Raw genomic sequence first — 12,368 nt, forward strand, 5'->3', positions numbered from 1 at the left:
GCGAGGGGAGCGAGTTATGATGACAGCTGGACACACACACACACACACACACACACACACACACACACACACACACACACACACACACACACACACACACACACACACAGGGTCCGTTAGCTTAAGTGCTACATACATATAGTTGGGGCTGATGCGGTTTTGGTTTTTTTTATCTCCCCGCAGCTGAGTACAGTTGTGACACTGCGCGGTTGTCACACATTGCTGACGAGTGTTTGACGTATTTAGTAATGGTTCAACACGAAGGCGGGGACGGCAATTCAGAAAAGTCAGACATTAACACAGCAGCGCTCCCCTCTAGACGTGTGTGTGTGTGTGTGTGTGTGTGTGTGTGTGTGTGTGTGTGTCCACAGTAGTTCCTCATCTGAAAACCAGCAGCTGGCAGATACTGAACATAACTACAACAACACGTTCTCATCTTTTCCCACCAAACTGTAACACTCGCAGAGCTAAACGCAGTTAACGTTCGCCTTGTCCCTTGCCCATGTCACTGCCCGCGTCTTCCTGCGGCGGATTAAAACGGTCCTTTCGGTTCAGGTGAAGCGAAAACACCTAAAAAAAAAGAAAAAGAGAGAGAGAACGCGCGCCCGTGTTTAAGCTAACGGCGGCACCGCGGCGCCACGTACTCACACGACGCTAGCAAGCAACCGACCGGGACTTTGGAGCTGAGCTCCTCAACTATCGCGCTTTCTTTAAGTTAAAAAATAAATAAAAAAATAAATGTAAACGGTAGGAGATAAACGGGACACTGAGCGGGCCGACATCGTCTTAAACTCACCCCTTGCATCACTCAACAATGCGTACCCTCCACCTCCACCTCCTCCTCCGTTTGTTGTCTTAAAGTTGTCGTGTCCGGGGGTCTTTACTCGAAGATTTCCGACGCTGACAGCTGTTTGCTGTGTTGCATTGTTTGGTGCCGAGAAGTGTTAGTTGGTTAGAGCGTGGGCCGGGAAAGTTCGGTGTGAGGCGGATGGGCCCGGCCGGGAAGACACTTCGAGGCAAAGAGGGAGCGGCAGTGGACTTCCCTCCCAGCCCCATTAACCCCTTCGCTGTCAGACCTGTTGCTGAAGGGTCACGACATTCCTGGTGCGTTTATCTGGGGTTTCTCCCCCCCCCCCCCCAGGGCCGTTTCCGCCCCACACGTCAATGGCAGTCCCTTTTAGAGCTCAACGTGTGCTGCTTAGAAAGAGAACTTTGCCAGGTGTGCTGTTTAAAACATATTCTTAAGAAGACACACTTAGTTTGCAAAAGGGACATGGGCTCATAGAAAAGAGCCTCTTTTGAGAAGGCTCAATAAATAAGTTTATTTTTTTTATTTTTTTTTTTAACCCTCACAAAAAAAAAAAAGTCATCTTTCATATTATTATTTTTTTAAAATCACACTGGTTTCATTTACTCAGCCACAACTATTGTGGAGCTTTTATGGGAGAAAATTCAGTCCGATTTGAAATTCAGCCAGATAGGTGGTGGCCACACACACACACACACACACACACACACACACACACACACACACACACACACACACACACACACACACAACAAAATAAACTATAGAAGACAACAATTACAAATTCTATGCCACACTGTTTTTCCGTTTTCTGTCCAGTGTAGCTTAAAATAAAAAAAAATGCAACATTCCAAACCTGAGCACACGCACACGATCACAACTCACTAAATTCAAAACCTTTGACATAATGCTGCTGTGCTGCAGTGTTTGAAGTAACTTGACTCAAGCAACACATTGTACTGCTGGGGATTTCAGACACTTGGATGACAACACATTCCACAAAGGGATGAGCATGATCTTTTAGATGAATTGTGTGAAGTGACTCATATTAAATCTGAGTCACAATCACCCATCACAACGAGTGTCTAAAAATGTTGTGCGACAAGCCTTGCACCTGGCTATTGTTCAGTTATTTGTTTTTCCAATTAAACAGTCTGATGCCGTAGCTTTGCTTTAAAGCTTCTCTGAAATTCTGCTTTTACACACATTTTTTTAAGCTGATGAGTCACATCTGGCATTTGCAGAAGTGATGAAATATTACTGACTTCCTCACTTTTCAATGTGTGTGTTGCAGAGAAGTGTGTCAGCCACATGTATTCACGTTTTCCTTTGTTTGTGGACATCTTGCTTTGTCTCTCTGAGTGTGTTTCCAGAAATTATCAAGCCACCAGTCTCAAACCAGTTTCCATCGCGCTTGTTCTGATGTGATAAAGACAGAAATGAAATCCAACTCATAACCTTATTGCAAATTAGAGGAAGCTGTGTGGAAGTATGCTGTCTCTGTACGTATTCTATTGCAATATTCTTAATCTGCATGAAAAGGCTTCATGAACAACCACTGTCTGCTGGAGCCTTTTGGACAGAAGTGAACCAAAGAGTAACGCTTGACTGCACATAATGCAGTGCAGGTATGTGCACGTTTGTACAAAGTTTACTGACTTTTTTACTGACTGACTTCTCAGTAAAAATGGGCTCTACTTCTTTCCTAGCGTTATGAAGCTGCAAGAATTGGACTTTCTCTCTCTCTCTCTCTCTCTCTCTCTCTCTCTCTCTCTCTCTCTCTCTCTCTCTCTCTCTGTAATGACAAAACCAGCAGTCCTAGTCTCCACTCACAGCATTGTTCCTCAGAAGTGGGGCAGCCCTGTTGATCAGGAGTCTGACGAGAGGTTTTCTTCCTCTGGGGCTTTTGTTTTGGTTCCGGTGTTCTACCACAAACATACACGCAGTTGCAAACGCACATACAATTCACAAGGGAAGTGAAGACAAATGACCAACCCTTGATTATACCTGGCAAGATCTCCCGTTCAGTTAACCTTTAATCAAAGTCAATGATATATAATCAGGCCCGAAGGAACTGCAAACTTTGTGGCCCAGGGCCTTTACTCACTAACTGCCCAACATGAAAACCACAGTAATCAGACAGTATTTGTGCTGTTAACATATCTCACTATCAACAGGCTGTGCATTTAGCTTGTTACTATCCAACTGCATGTTCACTCACACGCATGGACTTGTGAATTATTAATCTTGGTTTGATGACATCTACATGGGCATGTAAATGCAATTCCCAGACGAATTTCTTAAGGTTTTCACCCAGGTGCAGACCAGGTGCAGACTTCCCATGATTCAGTATTTTTCCAAAAGGCAGATCAGCTGGAAGGTTTAAGGCGCGGTAGCTTTCCTAGCCTGAGGGTGGCTCTCACTGGGTGCTGTGTCATCCTCAGTCTCCCACGACAGTTTAGCAATTGCAAGTTACAAGCAGTTGCACACATTTTGTGAAGTTACAAAGATAGACAAAGGCAAAGGCAACACTTTTAATTAAACCTGCAAGCAGGGTTGGCGGGACTGAGCCCACCCCATGGACTTGCGGCTGACAAACTGGCAGCACTTTCAGAAAAGATGTATAAACCAGTATATAAGTCTAAGTAAAAGAAGATTTCAATAATATGAATACTGAACAATTGCGTATTGGCAGTGTAGTGTGTTTGAAAGTGTAAAGGACGAACTGAGACAGTGATTAGCACGCCGACCCCCGATGGCCCCCGACCTCTGCCGACTCTGGAAGAAGTCTAAATAATAATAAGCCTGTGTGTGCAAATCATGCAGATTTTTCACCACCAGTTTTTGTTTTTTTTGGATGAGGCTGTCAAATGTAAATTTTAGGCCTTGATAAGACAAACACGTGGGTGTTTGAATGAGCTCCGCTTTTGCAACCTTGGAAACAAACGCTATGAGCCCGGTGATTTCTGCGTCTACATGAAATGGGCTGGATCGTAACGACTTAAAGTGGGGGAACAGAATGTCGAAATTGTGACGCACGAATACCCTGTCGACAGGCAGAACATGATCAAAGCAGCATTTTGACGGTGGGAAAGCCCGATTCAACATGTACACAAAGATTAACATGCCTATACAAATTATTTTATTTCCTTAGTTGCAGTAAGGAGAATTGTGAATGCCTTACCTCACGGCAGTAGGAAAAGGGAGTGAGCAGAGGGCTGAGCTACAGTTATACGTCTGTTGTTATCGTTGTCCAATCACAAACTAGCATTTATGATTGTCATGTTTGAAGAGCCAATAGCGTGTCCTACATTGCTGCTTTGATCATGTTCTGCCTGCCGTCGAAAAGAAAATTAATAATAACATTATGCAGTTAGTGTTCTGCATTGTGGATCTTTCATGCTCAAATCCGATCCAACGTTTGAACTATATTCATAAATATGAAGAATTAACACAATTATTTAGAGGCTGGTAAACATTGTTCATTGTCCCATACTTTTTTTCAGTGCATAAAATTATAAAATTGGAGACATCGGAAAACAAAGTGCAATTCCCTGTGATATATTCATATTCAGTTCAAAAACAGACAGAACATTTTTGGGCGATATTAAACAACTTGAAATATCTCACCTCTTGTTTGTTGTATCAAATAAATTAGAGCGTTCGCGACGTGATGAGACAAACGCGTGGTTGTTTGTTGCACTGCGCTACGGCCATTAAAGTTTTTGTCTCATGTCTCGGTTTTTGAAAACCTGGAAAACAAATGCTTCCAACTCGGCCATTTCTACATCTACAGGAAATATACTGGCATCATCGTTTAGCTAAGGTCTTCAGGAATCTAACTGTGTAACCTTTATCTAAGTGTGAATAAGGGTGTAGGCGTGGCCAGTGAATGAATGAACAGTCCGACTTGGGGGCGTTTCAAACAAATTGAAATATCTCACTTTCTGTATGTCGTATCAAAAAAGTTAGATTGTATGCAACATAGAGCTTTATGAGGCGAACGCGTGGGTTTTTGTTGCACATTGATGCAACTTTCCTAGGGGGCGCTACAGCCATTAAAGTTTTTGTCTCATGTCTCGGTTTTTGGAACGTGGGAAACAAATGCTTCCAACTTGGCCATTTCTGCATCTACAGGAAATATAGTGGCATCATTTTTTAGCCAAGGTCTTCAGGAATCTAACTGTGTAACTTTTATCCAGGTTTGAATAACGGTGCAGGCATGGCCAGTGAATGAAAGGACAGTCCGACTTGGGGGCATTTCAAACAAATTGAAATATCTCACTTTCTGTATGTCGTATCAAAAAAGTTAGAGTGTACACATCATAGAGCTTGATGAGACCAACGTGTGGGTTTTTGTCGCATATCGATACGACATTCCTAGGGGTGCTACGGCCATATTAGTGTTTTTTCTCACCTTGGCCTGTAGGTGGCGCTCTGGAGGAGCTCTTGCCCTGATTTTGTCACCACAGGTAGGTTTTCGCAGCCTGGACAAGTGATCACAATTTGGTGCGAATCAAAGCATGTTAAGGGAGTGAAAGTGTATGCAAATGATGCAGATTTTTTACATCCAGTTTTTTTTTTTGAAGTGGCTGTCAAATGTAAAATATAGGCCTTGATGAGACAAACACGTGGATGTTTGAATGACATCTGTAGCACTTTCCTAAAGGAAACTGCAGCCATTTATGTGTGTGTTGAAAAAGAGGGAGAGAAAAGAGAAAGGCGTCTAGCAAGAGCAGAGTTACCTCCGTTAGCTCCACTTTTGCAACCTTAGAAACATAAGCTTAGAACTCGGCCATTTCTGCATGAAATATAGTGGTATCATCGAGGGCTTCAGCAATCTAACGATGTATAGTTTTCCGGGGTGTGAATAACGGTGAAGGCATGGTCAGTGAAAAAACGTAGAGTAAATTTTTCACAACAAAAAGAACTAGAGCGTATGCGACATAGAGGTTAATGAGACAAACGCGTGGGTTTTCGCTACAAGAATTTTCAATGTTCCTAGAGGGAAACGTGCATTTTTAGTTTTCTGGTGTTTTTTTTTTTATTTTGTTCAATTTTGACATCCATCGACTTTAAAGGACAGTAAAATGATAACCCTAACCCCCTGTCAACAAAACTTTTGTGGCCCGCAGACACAAAGAATTTCTGTCATGTGGCCCATTGCAAATAAAGTTTGGCCACCCCTGGTCTAGTCTGTGTAATATAAAAGGTTTCAAACTTGCAGCATTCACGGTTCTGGATGATTTCAAACAAGTGAAAATAGCTCACTTCCGGTTTGTCAGGGGTCAAAGGTCAGAGGGTCAGAATGCAGGTCTTGGTCCCATGTCGTTTCGACCTTCCTAGAGGGCGCTAGAGGCCTTTCCGTTTTTGCAGCGGGATTTTGAGCGATTTTTGGTCAATTTTCAAAGTACATCGACTTTGGAGGGCCGTTACACAAAATTTAAGGCTTCTATTACAAAGTTACTGGTGATTCTTTGTAATGAAGGTCCAGTCTATGTCATACTGAATTTTCAAGCCCATCGGACTTGCGCTTTCTGAGCCTTATGTTTTGACTTGTTGTTGTTCCAACAAACAAGTGACAATAGCTCACTTCTGGTTTGTCTTGGGTCAAAGGTTATCATTATCAGCAAATAGGTCTGGATTGACCGAACGCGTGGGTGTTGGCCCCATGTCTCTACGACCTTCCTAGAAGAACTTTGTTTTTAATGTGAAAAAAAAAAGGAAATGGAAATGACTCACTTCTTGTTTGTCCGGCAAAAAAGGTTAGAGCATACGAAATGTCGGGCTTGAAGAGACGAACATGTTGAACTTTCCCCCATGTTTTTTTCGACTTTCCTAGTGGAAGCTAGGGCCATTTCTAATTTTTGGACACCTCTAGGGGGTGCTACAGAGTGGAATTTTGCCCTTTTCTCTTCATTTCCTGACCATTTTCAGCGGCTCTGACCTGCATGGGAATTTTCGCCAGTTTTGGTATATGTTAAGGGGGTGTAAATGAGGTTCAGAGCCACAGAAAATCTGTTAACAATCTAGAAGAAACAGACGAAGAACAATCGAGTCTTCGCCCTGGCGATGACCTGCTCTGCTTCAGAGCTGGTGGGGCTCAGTCCCGAAATAAAGCCAAATGGTAGAAACGTTTCAGTTAGGAATTCTTTGTGCTGTCCTGCCCCAATAACATTCTTCAAAGCCTATCTATCTATCTATCTATCTTGACTGTGATCGTACCTCCTATCCAGGTTACTAAAATAATGATTTATTTAAACACAAAACCTTCACTGAAACCTTGTCAAGATAAGTACAACAAGACCCTGATTATCAAATAGCATCTTTATTCCATTGAAATATTTTTTTTTTTTATCCCCACATAAATGCATCCCAAAGCCATTTTAGCCTCTTCGGCTTTCACGTACAAACAGTTTTGTGGTCGTTTTGCTGGCTTGGTTCACATTTTTCTTCATGTTTACTGCACAGTAAAAATCATCAAGTGACAATGCTACATTATTTTAGACACAACTGTGTAAATGTGCAAGATGATTTTTCAAACATAAAATCTACATTTTCTTCTTTTGTGTCCATGTTTTGCATTTTGTTTTTTTTTTGTTTAGCTACACTGACAAGGCATCACAAACAGCAGGACTGCATGAAATAAAAACAATTTACATTGATATTAAACTCTTTTCTTTAAATCCCCATTTAGCATAATGTACTGGTACTCTATTTTATGTCTTTTTTTATATCTCTTTTTTTTTTGTTGCGCAAGGGGTTTCAGTGTCACGAGTTGACAAAAAACCAGTCACATTAAGGTCCACTGAGAACCACACACACAATGATAGAAAAATAACCATTTGGTTCTGTGTACGACCCGTGTAAAGTTTCTCTTACACCAGGTAACCTGTACAAAGAATCATGACCCATTTCAAAAGTGCTAACCGTCTTGAAAATAATTCCTTCCCAGCAGTAGCAGCCGTAGCAGCAACAAACGTCATGTTAAAGTACACATAGAAACTGAATGTCCATGATGCTGTTCCATCTGCAGCTGATACCCTGGCGTTGGCCCCGGCCCCGCTGACCTCACACGTTAGTGACCTCGATGCTGGCGTACCCTCTGATGGGGCTCCCCTCTGTTCTGGGTGGGGTCTGGTCGCGGGCGTCCCGGGGCAGGGAGCCGTAGCTGCTGTGGCAGCTCAGGTCTCGCCCGTTACGTGCTTTGGGGCTGAAACCTGTAGGAGGCTGGATCAAAGAGAGGCAGGTACCCCTTGTCACTGTTTACTCTGAAGGAAGAAGAAACCCCTCGTGTTGTCATTTTAGCATCCTTATTTCTGTTTACTTGACCCACTTTCTATCTAGTGTTACTGTGCTCGCTCTGCACACCTGCTGCTCCTCACGTTGTGCAGCATTCTTGGAACATTTCACTGTGCGTTTGCACGAGTTCCCGTGCTTTTCCATTTTGAAAGAAATAAATCCAATTAATTTATGATAACAATAGTCATTTATAACGTATTATTCTGTTTTTACCTTAGCGTACACATAGTTTGTGGGAATCTGAACCACTTTGGAGCATCTGACATGTTTTGGGAAGCAGCTCTAAAGATTCTGCAGTATGATTACTTTTTCCTTGCCCACCTTGACTGCCCTCCTTCTCAACGAGCCCTCGTCATCAACGTGTCGGCCAGTCGAGTTGGCCGATCGAACCAGGGAGTTTTGCCGGAGTGGGGTTGGTGGTGTCCTGATACGCTCGCAGTCCTGCTTGGCCTCCTCCCTGCAGGGAGCATGGGAAGATGCTAGAATTCAAGTACACGAAACTAGAATAGAATTGAAAAGAGCGTCCATGATGCCCCTCTTAAAACAAGGGATTTCTCATCACGCTGCCCCAGCCACAGTCAATATGTAAACATGAACATAACAAAACATAAAAATAGAGCTCCTGCGTCATTCAGCCTAAAACTGAACGCTTATGACACACTTTAGGACAGATAAATCAATGCTGAATCAGATTTCTCAAAGTTGGACCAGCGCACGCAGATAGTGCAGCTCGGACTCCAATTAGTTCTGCATGTAAACTTCTGCTGCACCCAAACTGGGCCGCCTGGCACTCTGAGTGTGCTTCATAGTTAACAGACCTGGGACTTGACTCAGACGTGAACCAGCATAAATGCACGACATGAACGAAGCAACGCATAAAGGATGTAGTGGTTAGCTAGCTTTGCTTGTGGACTGTCTCGGTCTGTGACGCAATATGTGGTGAGAGAAAGGTCTAATGCAAGCCAAGCCTAATAAGCAGAGCAGCTACAATCATAACAGTCCAGTGACACAGCCAAGTGGGACTACAACCGTACCTGGCCAGACCCACATGAGCAGAACCGCTGTGGCATTTTCTTGTGAGCGGCCTCTTCTCACCTGTCTGACTCAATCAGCGTTTTCATCTCCTCAATGAGGTGTCGGCGGACCATGTGCTTGCTGTTGGGGATCCCGAGCGCTGTGGCCATAGCGTCACAGTTAAAAGACGGGTCGAGGACCATGACGGCGCCGTGAACTCCGCTGCTGAGGAGGTTCTCGGCAAACTCCTGGATGGTGGATCAGGAAAGGACAGACCGAGTGAGTCCTTTTCTTTCCAAAAGTGTATTTTTGGTGAGTTTAGCTCAGTGAAGAAAGCTCCCACAGATCTCCCACACAACAGTTCACAGCAAGACAAAGGCGACATTGATTAATCCGTGTCAGCATAAATTCACACTCCCTGAGGATATTAACTGGGTGTCAGTCTTGACAGCCCTATCTCGGGCTGCTGAATGTGGCCGTGGCTCATAATGAAAATGTGTGTCACCATACCAGGATGGGAGACAATGTTGACTGCAGGATATTTACACTGCAATGAGGAAGCCTCAGTCTGAAAAAGGCTTTGTAATCAAGCGGCAGCTGCTTAGAAGCACAGTAACAAAGGCTTTCTGTCACAGAAGCTCGAGATGATGAGCAGGGTAAACACAAGAACACAAGAGATTTAGTCACCCATAATGCAATTTGATTGCATTTTCACAATGCAACATATTAGCATCTCTGGGCTTATGAAGCATTTCCGTCTCTATGTTCCCACCTTCAAGTCGATATCTTTGACCCATTTGATGACCCGATGAGACGTCCACACCAGTGGATCCACGTTCTGGTGCTCACACTGAACCCGGCGAGCCTGCAGTGCCTGAAAACAAACCAGTTTGACCCAATCTTATACATGTGTGAGGGATGAAAATATCAAAGTAAAACTGCAGTATCATCCATGCATATGTATGGATACAAAGGTAGTGGATAATTCATTAAAAAAAAATAAATAAAAATATATATATATATATATATATATATATATATATATATATATATATATATATATACACATATATATATGTATATATATCACAAGTAAAAACATTTTTTTTTTGTGTTGTAGAAAGCCAATGAAAAGACTGAAAGGTCGTCAGAATAGTAGTGTGACCCTCTCAAGCACATAGACGCACACACACACACACACACTCTAGACAATCAGCAATATCTTCGAGTGGGCAAGGTGTGAAGTGTCACTGACCTCCTTGTCGAAGTTGAGCGAGTGCAACAGCTCGATGCCCAGCAGCAGGCTGACCTGGTGGAACTTCTTGCTGATGTTGAGGTGACGCTCCAGGTCGTGACGAGTCAGTGAGTTCAGCATGCGGCCATCCACCAGGTGATTGTGAAAAGCCTGCGAGTACTGAGGCAAGCCAACATCGCTTAACCAGGCCTTGGCCACCCAGTGGTGGTCCATGTCTGCAGCCTTGGACAACCTGCAGGCAAGACATGGCAGGACTTCAAAAGAAACTCATTGCATTAACTTATTAAAAAGATTGTGTTCCCACCCAGACAAATTCAGTTGATTTGTGTATTTTTTTTTTTATATCCTAAATGTTGTAAATGTATTGTTGCAAAATGTATCAGAATCTAGTGTTAAGCAAAAAGCATATTGCAAATATATATATATGCTTCACAAGTCTACAGAAAATTATTTTTTATCTTATCGGCAAATTGAACCCTTTTTCTCTAGCCGTTGTTCATCTCTAATATTTCAATCCTTTTTTTTACCATCACAACAAAGCTATTAAAAGACTAAAACATGATAACAGTTGCTTACATAAGGATGCCTTAAAGGATTCAACTGCAGCCGTGACGTGACGTTTTCAAAATGTTGTTGCTACATATCCCCAACAGATGGCACTCTTGCATCATGACCACGGAGAGCGGCGTACAGCGGTTGGCCCATTAACTACACTTCATCTCTGTGAGACACCAGTGTACCTGCCCGTCCAGGTGCTCCAACGTGACTTCCACTTAATCTCTACTTAAGGCGAGACCACAGCTGAGCCCAAGACTAAACCTCACACATGTGCCACGGACAGTCTGCTGCACCTGTTCAACTGCATACTAATGCAATCTAAAAGTCTCATCCAATCTCATGGCACACCTCAATGTATGGCTTCCAACCAAGATATGCAGATGACAAATATTAACAGAAGGTCTCCAGCAGCGGAGCATAGACTCTGCTAGTCGCCACACCTGTCTGTTTAGAATAAGAATTTTACACTGCAGTTAGCAGCGGTTTGTCAAAACTGGACAAGAAGATTCTGCAGCAACATCTAGAGATGTCACACAGTGCCTTTCAAACCATCTCAAACGGGTCTCTTGAACATGACACCTAGTTCACTGAACTCAATTGGCCTCCACAGTCAGATGATCCAATTCTAATCTTTGGGACGAGATGGAACCCTTGAGCAGCAACTGAGAGATGCTATCGTGTCAACATGGAACAAAATCTCTCAATGTGAACCTCTGCCACAAAGGCCAAGGAAGGTGTTCCTGATGGATGAATCACCGAGTGTATAAACTAATGTGCTTCATATGGGGCAAAACGTCACCACAGTGTGCATGCAACCGATTCATTCATTCATTCTCACCCTCCGCTACTCTCAGCCTCTCGGTAGTCCTCGATGGCCAGGCGGAGTTTGCGGCGGTGCATCATGCTGCTGACGCCCAAACCCAGCTCCAGGTCTTCGTCCGTCAACCCCAGCAAAACCTGCAAAAACAGCAACAAACTGCAACAACCAGAGCCGAGACGCAGCCCATCCTCCACCCCCACCTCCCTGCAGCATCCCACCCTAACCTTTCCGCTCTTGACGTTCTCTGAGCAGCTGCGGATGTACATGGGCATGGCCATGATGACCTCCAGCCAGGCCTGCACCGTGCCCGCCCTCCACTGGGACATGGGGCTCATCCTGGCCAGCTCCACCTGCTGGAGGCGGTCCAGATGGTCCTCGGAGCCGTCCGACAGGCTGAGGCGGGTCGGGCTGGAGAGGCTGTCTGAGTCTGAGCGGGGGAGAAGACGTGGGTGTGAGGGCGTGACCGGAGGCAGCTGGGCACGGAGAGATTCCAGAGGGAGGATCTAACTCGACGGTGAGTCATTTCATCGATGTTCTGGGAGCCTCCCTAAGCGTTTCATGGCGGCGAGACAACTCATTGAGCGCCTGGCACTGACGCTGCAAACAAAGTT

The 12,368-nt window shown here is 44.1% G+C and overlaps 1 protein-coding gene across 3 annotated transcripts in view; it reads right to left on the reverse strand.

The window, feature by feature from the left end:
* Positions 1-7,117: 7,117 nt before the first annotated feature.
* The window catches only part of kazna (kazrin, periplakin interacting protein a), a 141,641-nt gene continuing 136,390 nt past the window's right edge, over positions 7,118-12,368 (reverse strand). For all 3 annotated transcript variants that reach the window (XM_076042385.1, XM_076042386.1, XM_076042387.1), the window contains 7 exons: positions 11,982-12,184; positions 11,776-11,894; positions 10,380-10,611; positions 9,897-9,998; positions 9,206-9,372; positions 8,432-8,567; positions 7,118-8,038 (listed from right to left, as the gene is read on the reverse strand). In XM_076042385.1, the coding sequence (XP_075898500.1) occupies positions 7,880-8,038; positions 8,432-8,567; positions 9,206-9,372; positions 9,897-9,998; positions 10,380-10,611; positions 11,776-11,894; positions 11,982-12,184 (1,118 nt within the window). In that variant the 3' untranslated portion in view covers positions 7,118-7,879. The remainder of the gene's footprint in view (positions 8,039-8,431; positions 8,568-9,205; positions 9,373-9,896; positions 9,999-10,379; positions 10,612-11,775; positions 11,895-11,981; positions 12,185-12,368) is intronic.

This window comes from Nelusetta ayraudi, unplaced genomic scaffold, assembly GCF_046127955.1.
Source record: "Nelusetta ayraudi isolate G7.1 ecotype Tasmania unplaced genomic scaffold, CSIRO-AGI_Nayr_v1 ptg000070l, whole genome shotgun sequence".
In the NCBI taxonomy this organism is placed as follows: domain Eukaryota; kingdom Metazoa; phylum Chordata; class Actinopteri; order Tetraodontiformes; family Monacanthidae; genus Nelusetta; species Nelusetta ayraudi.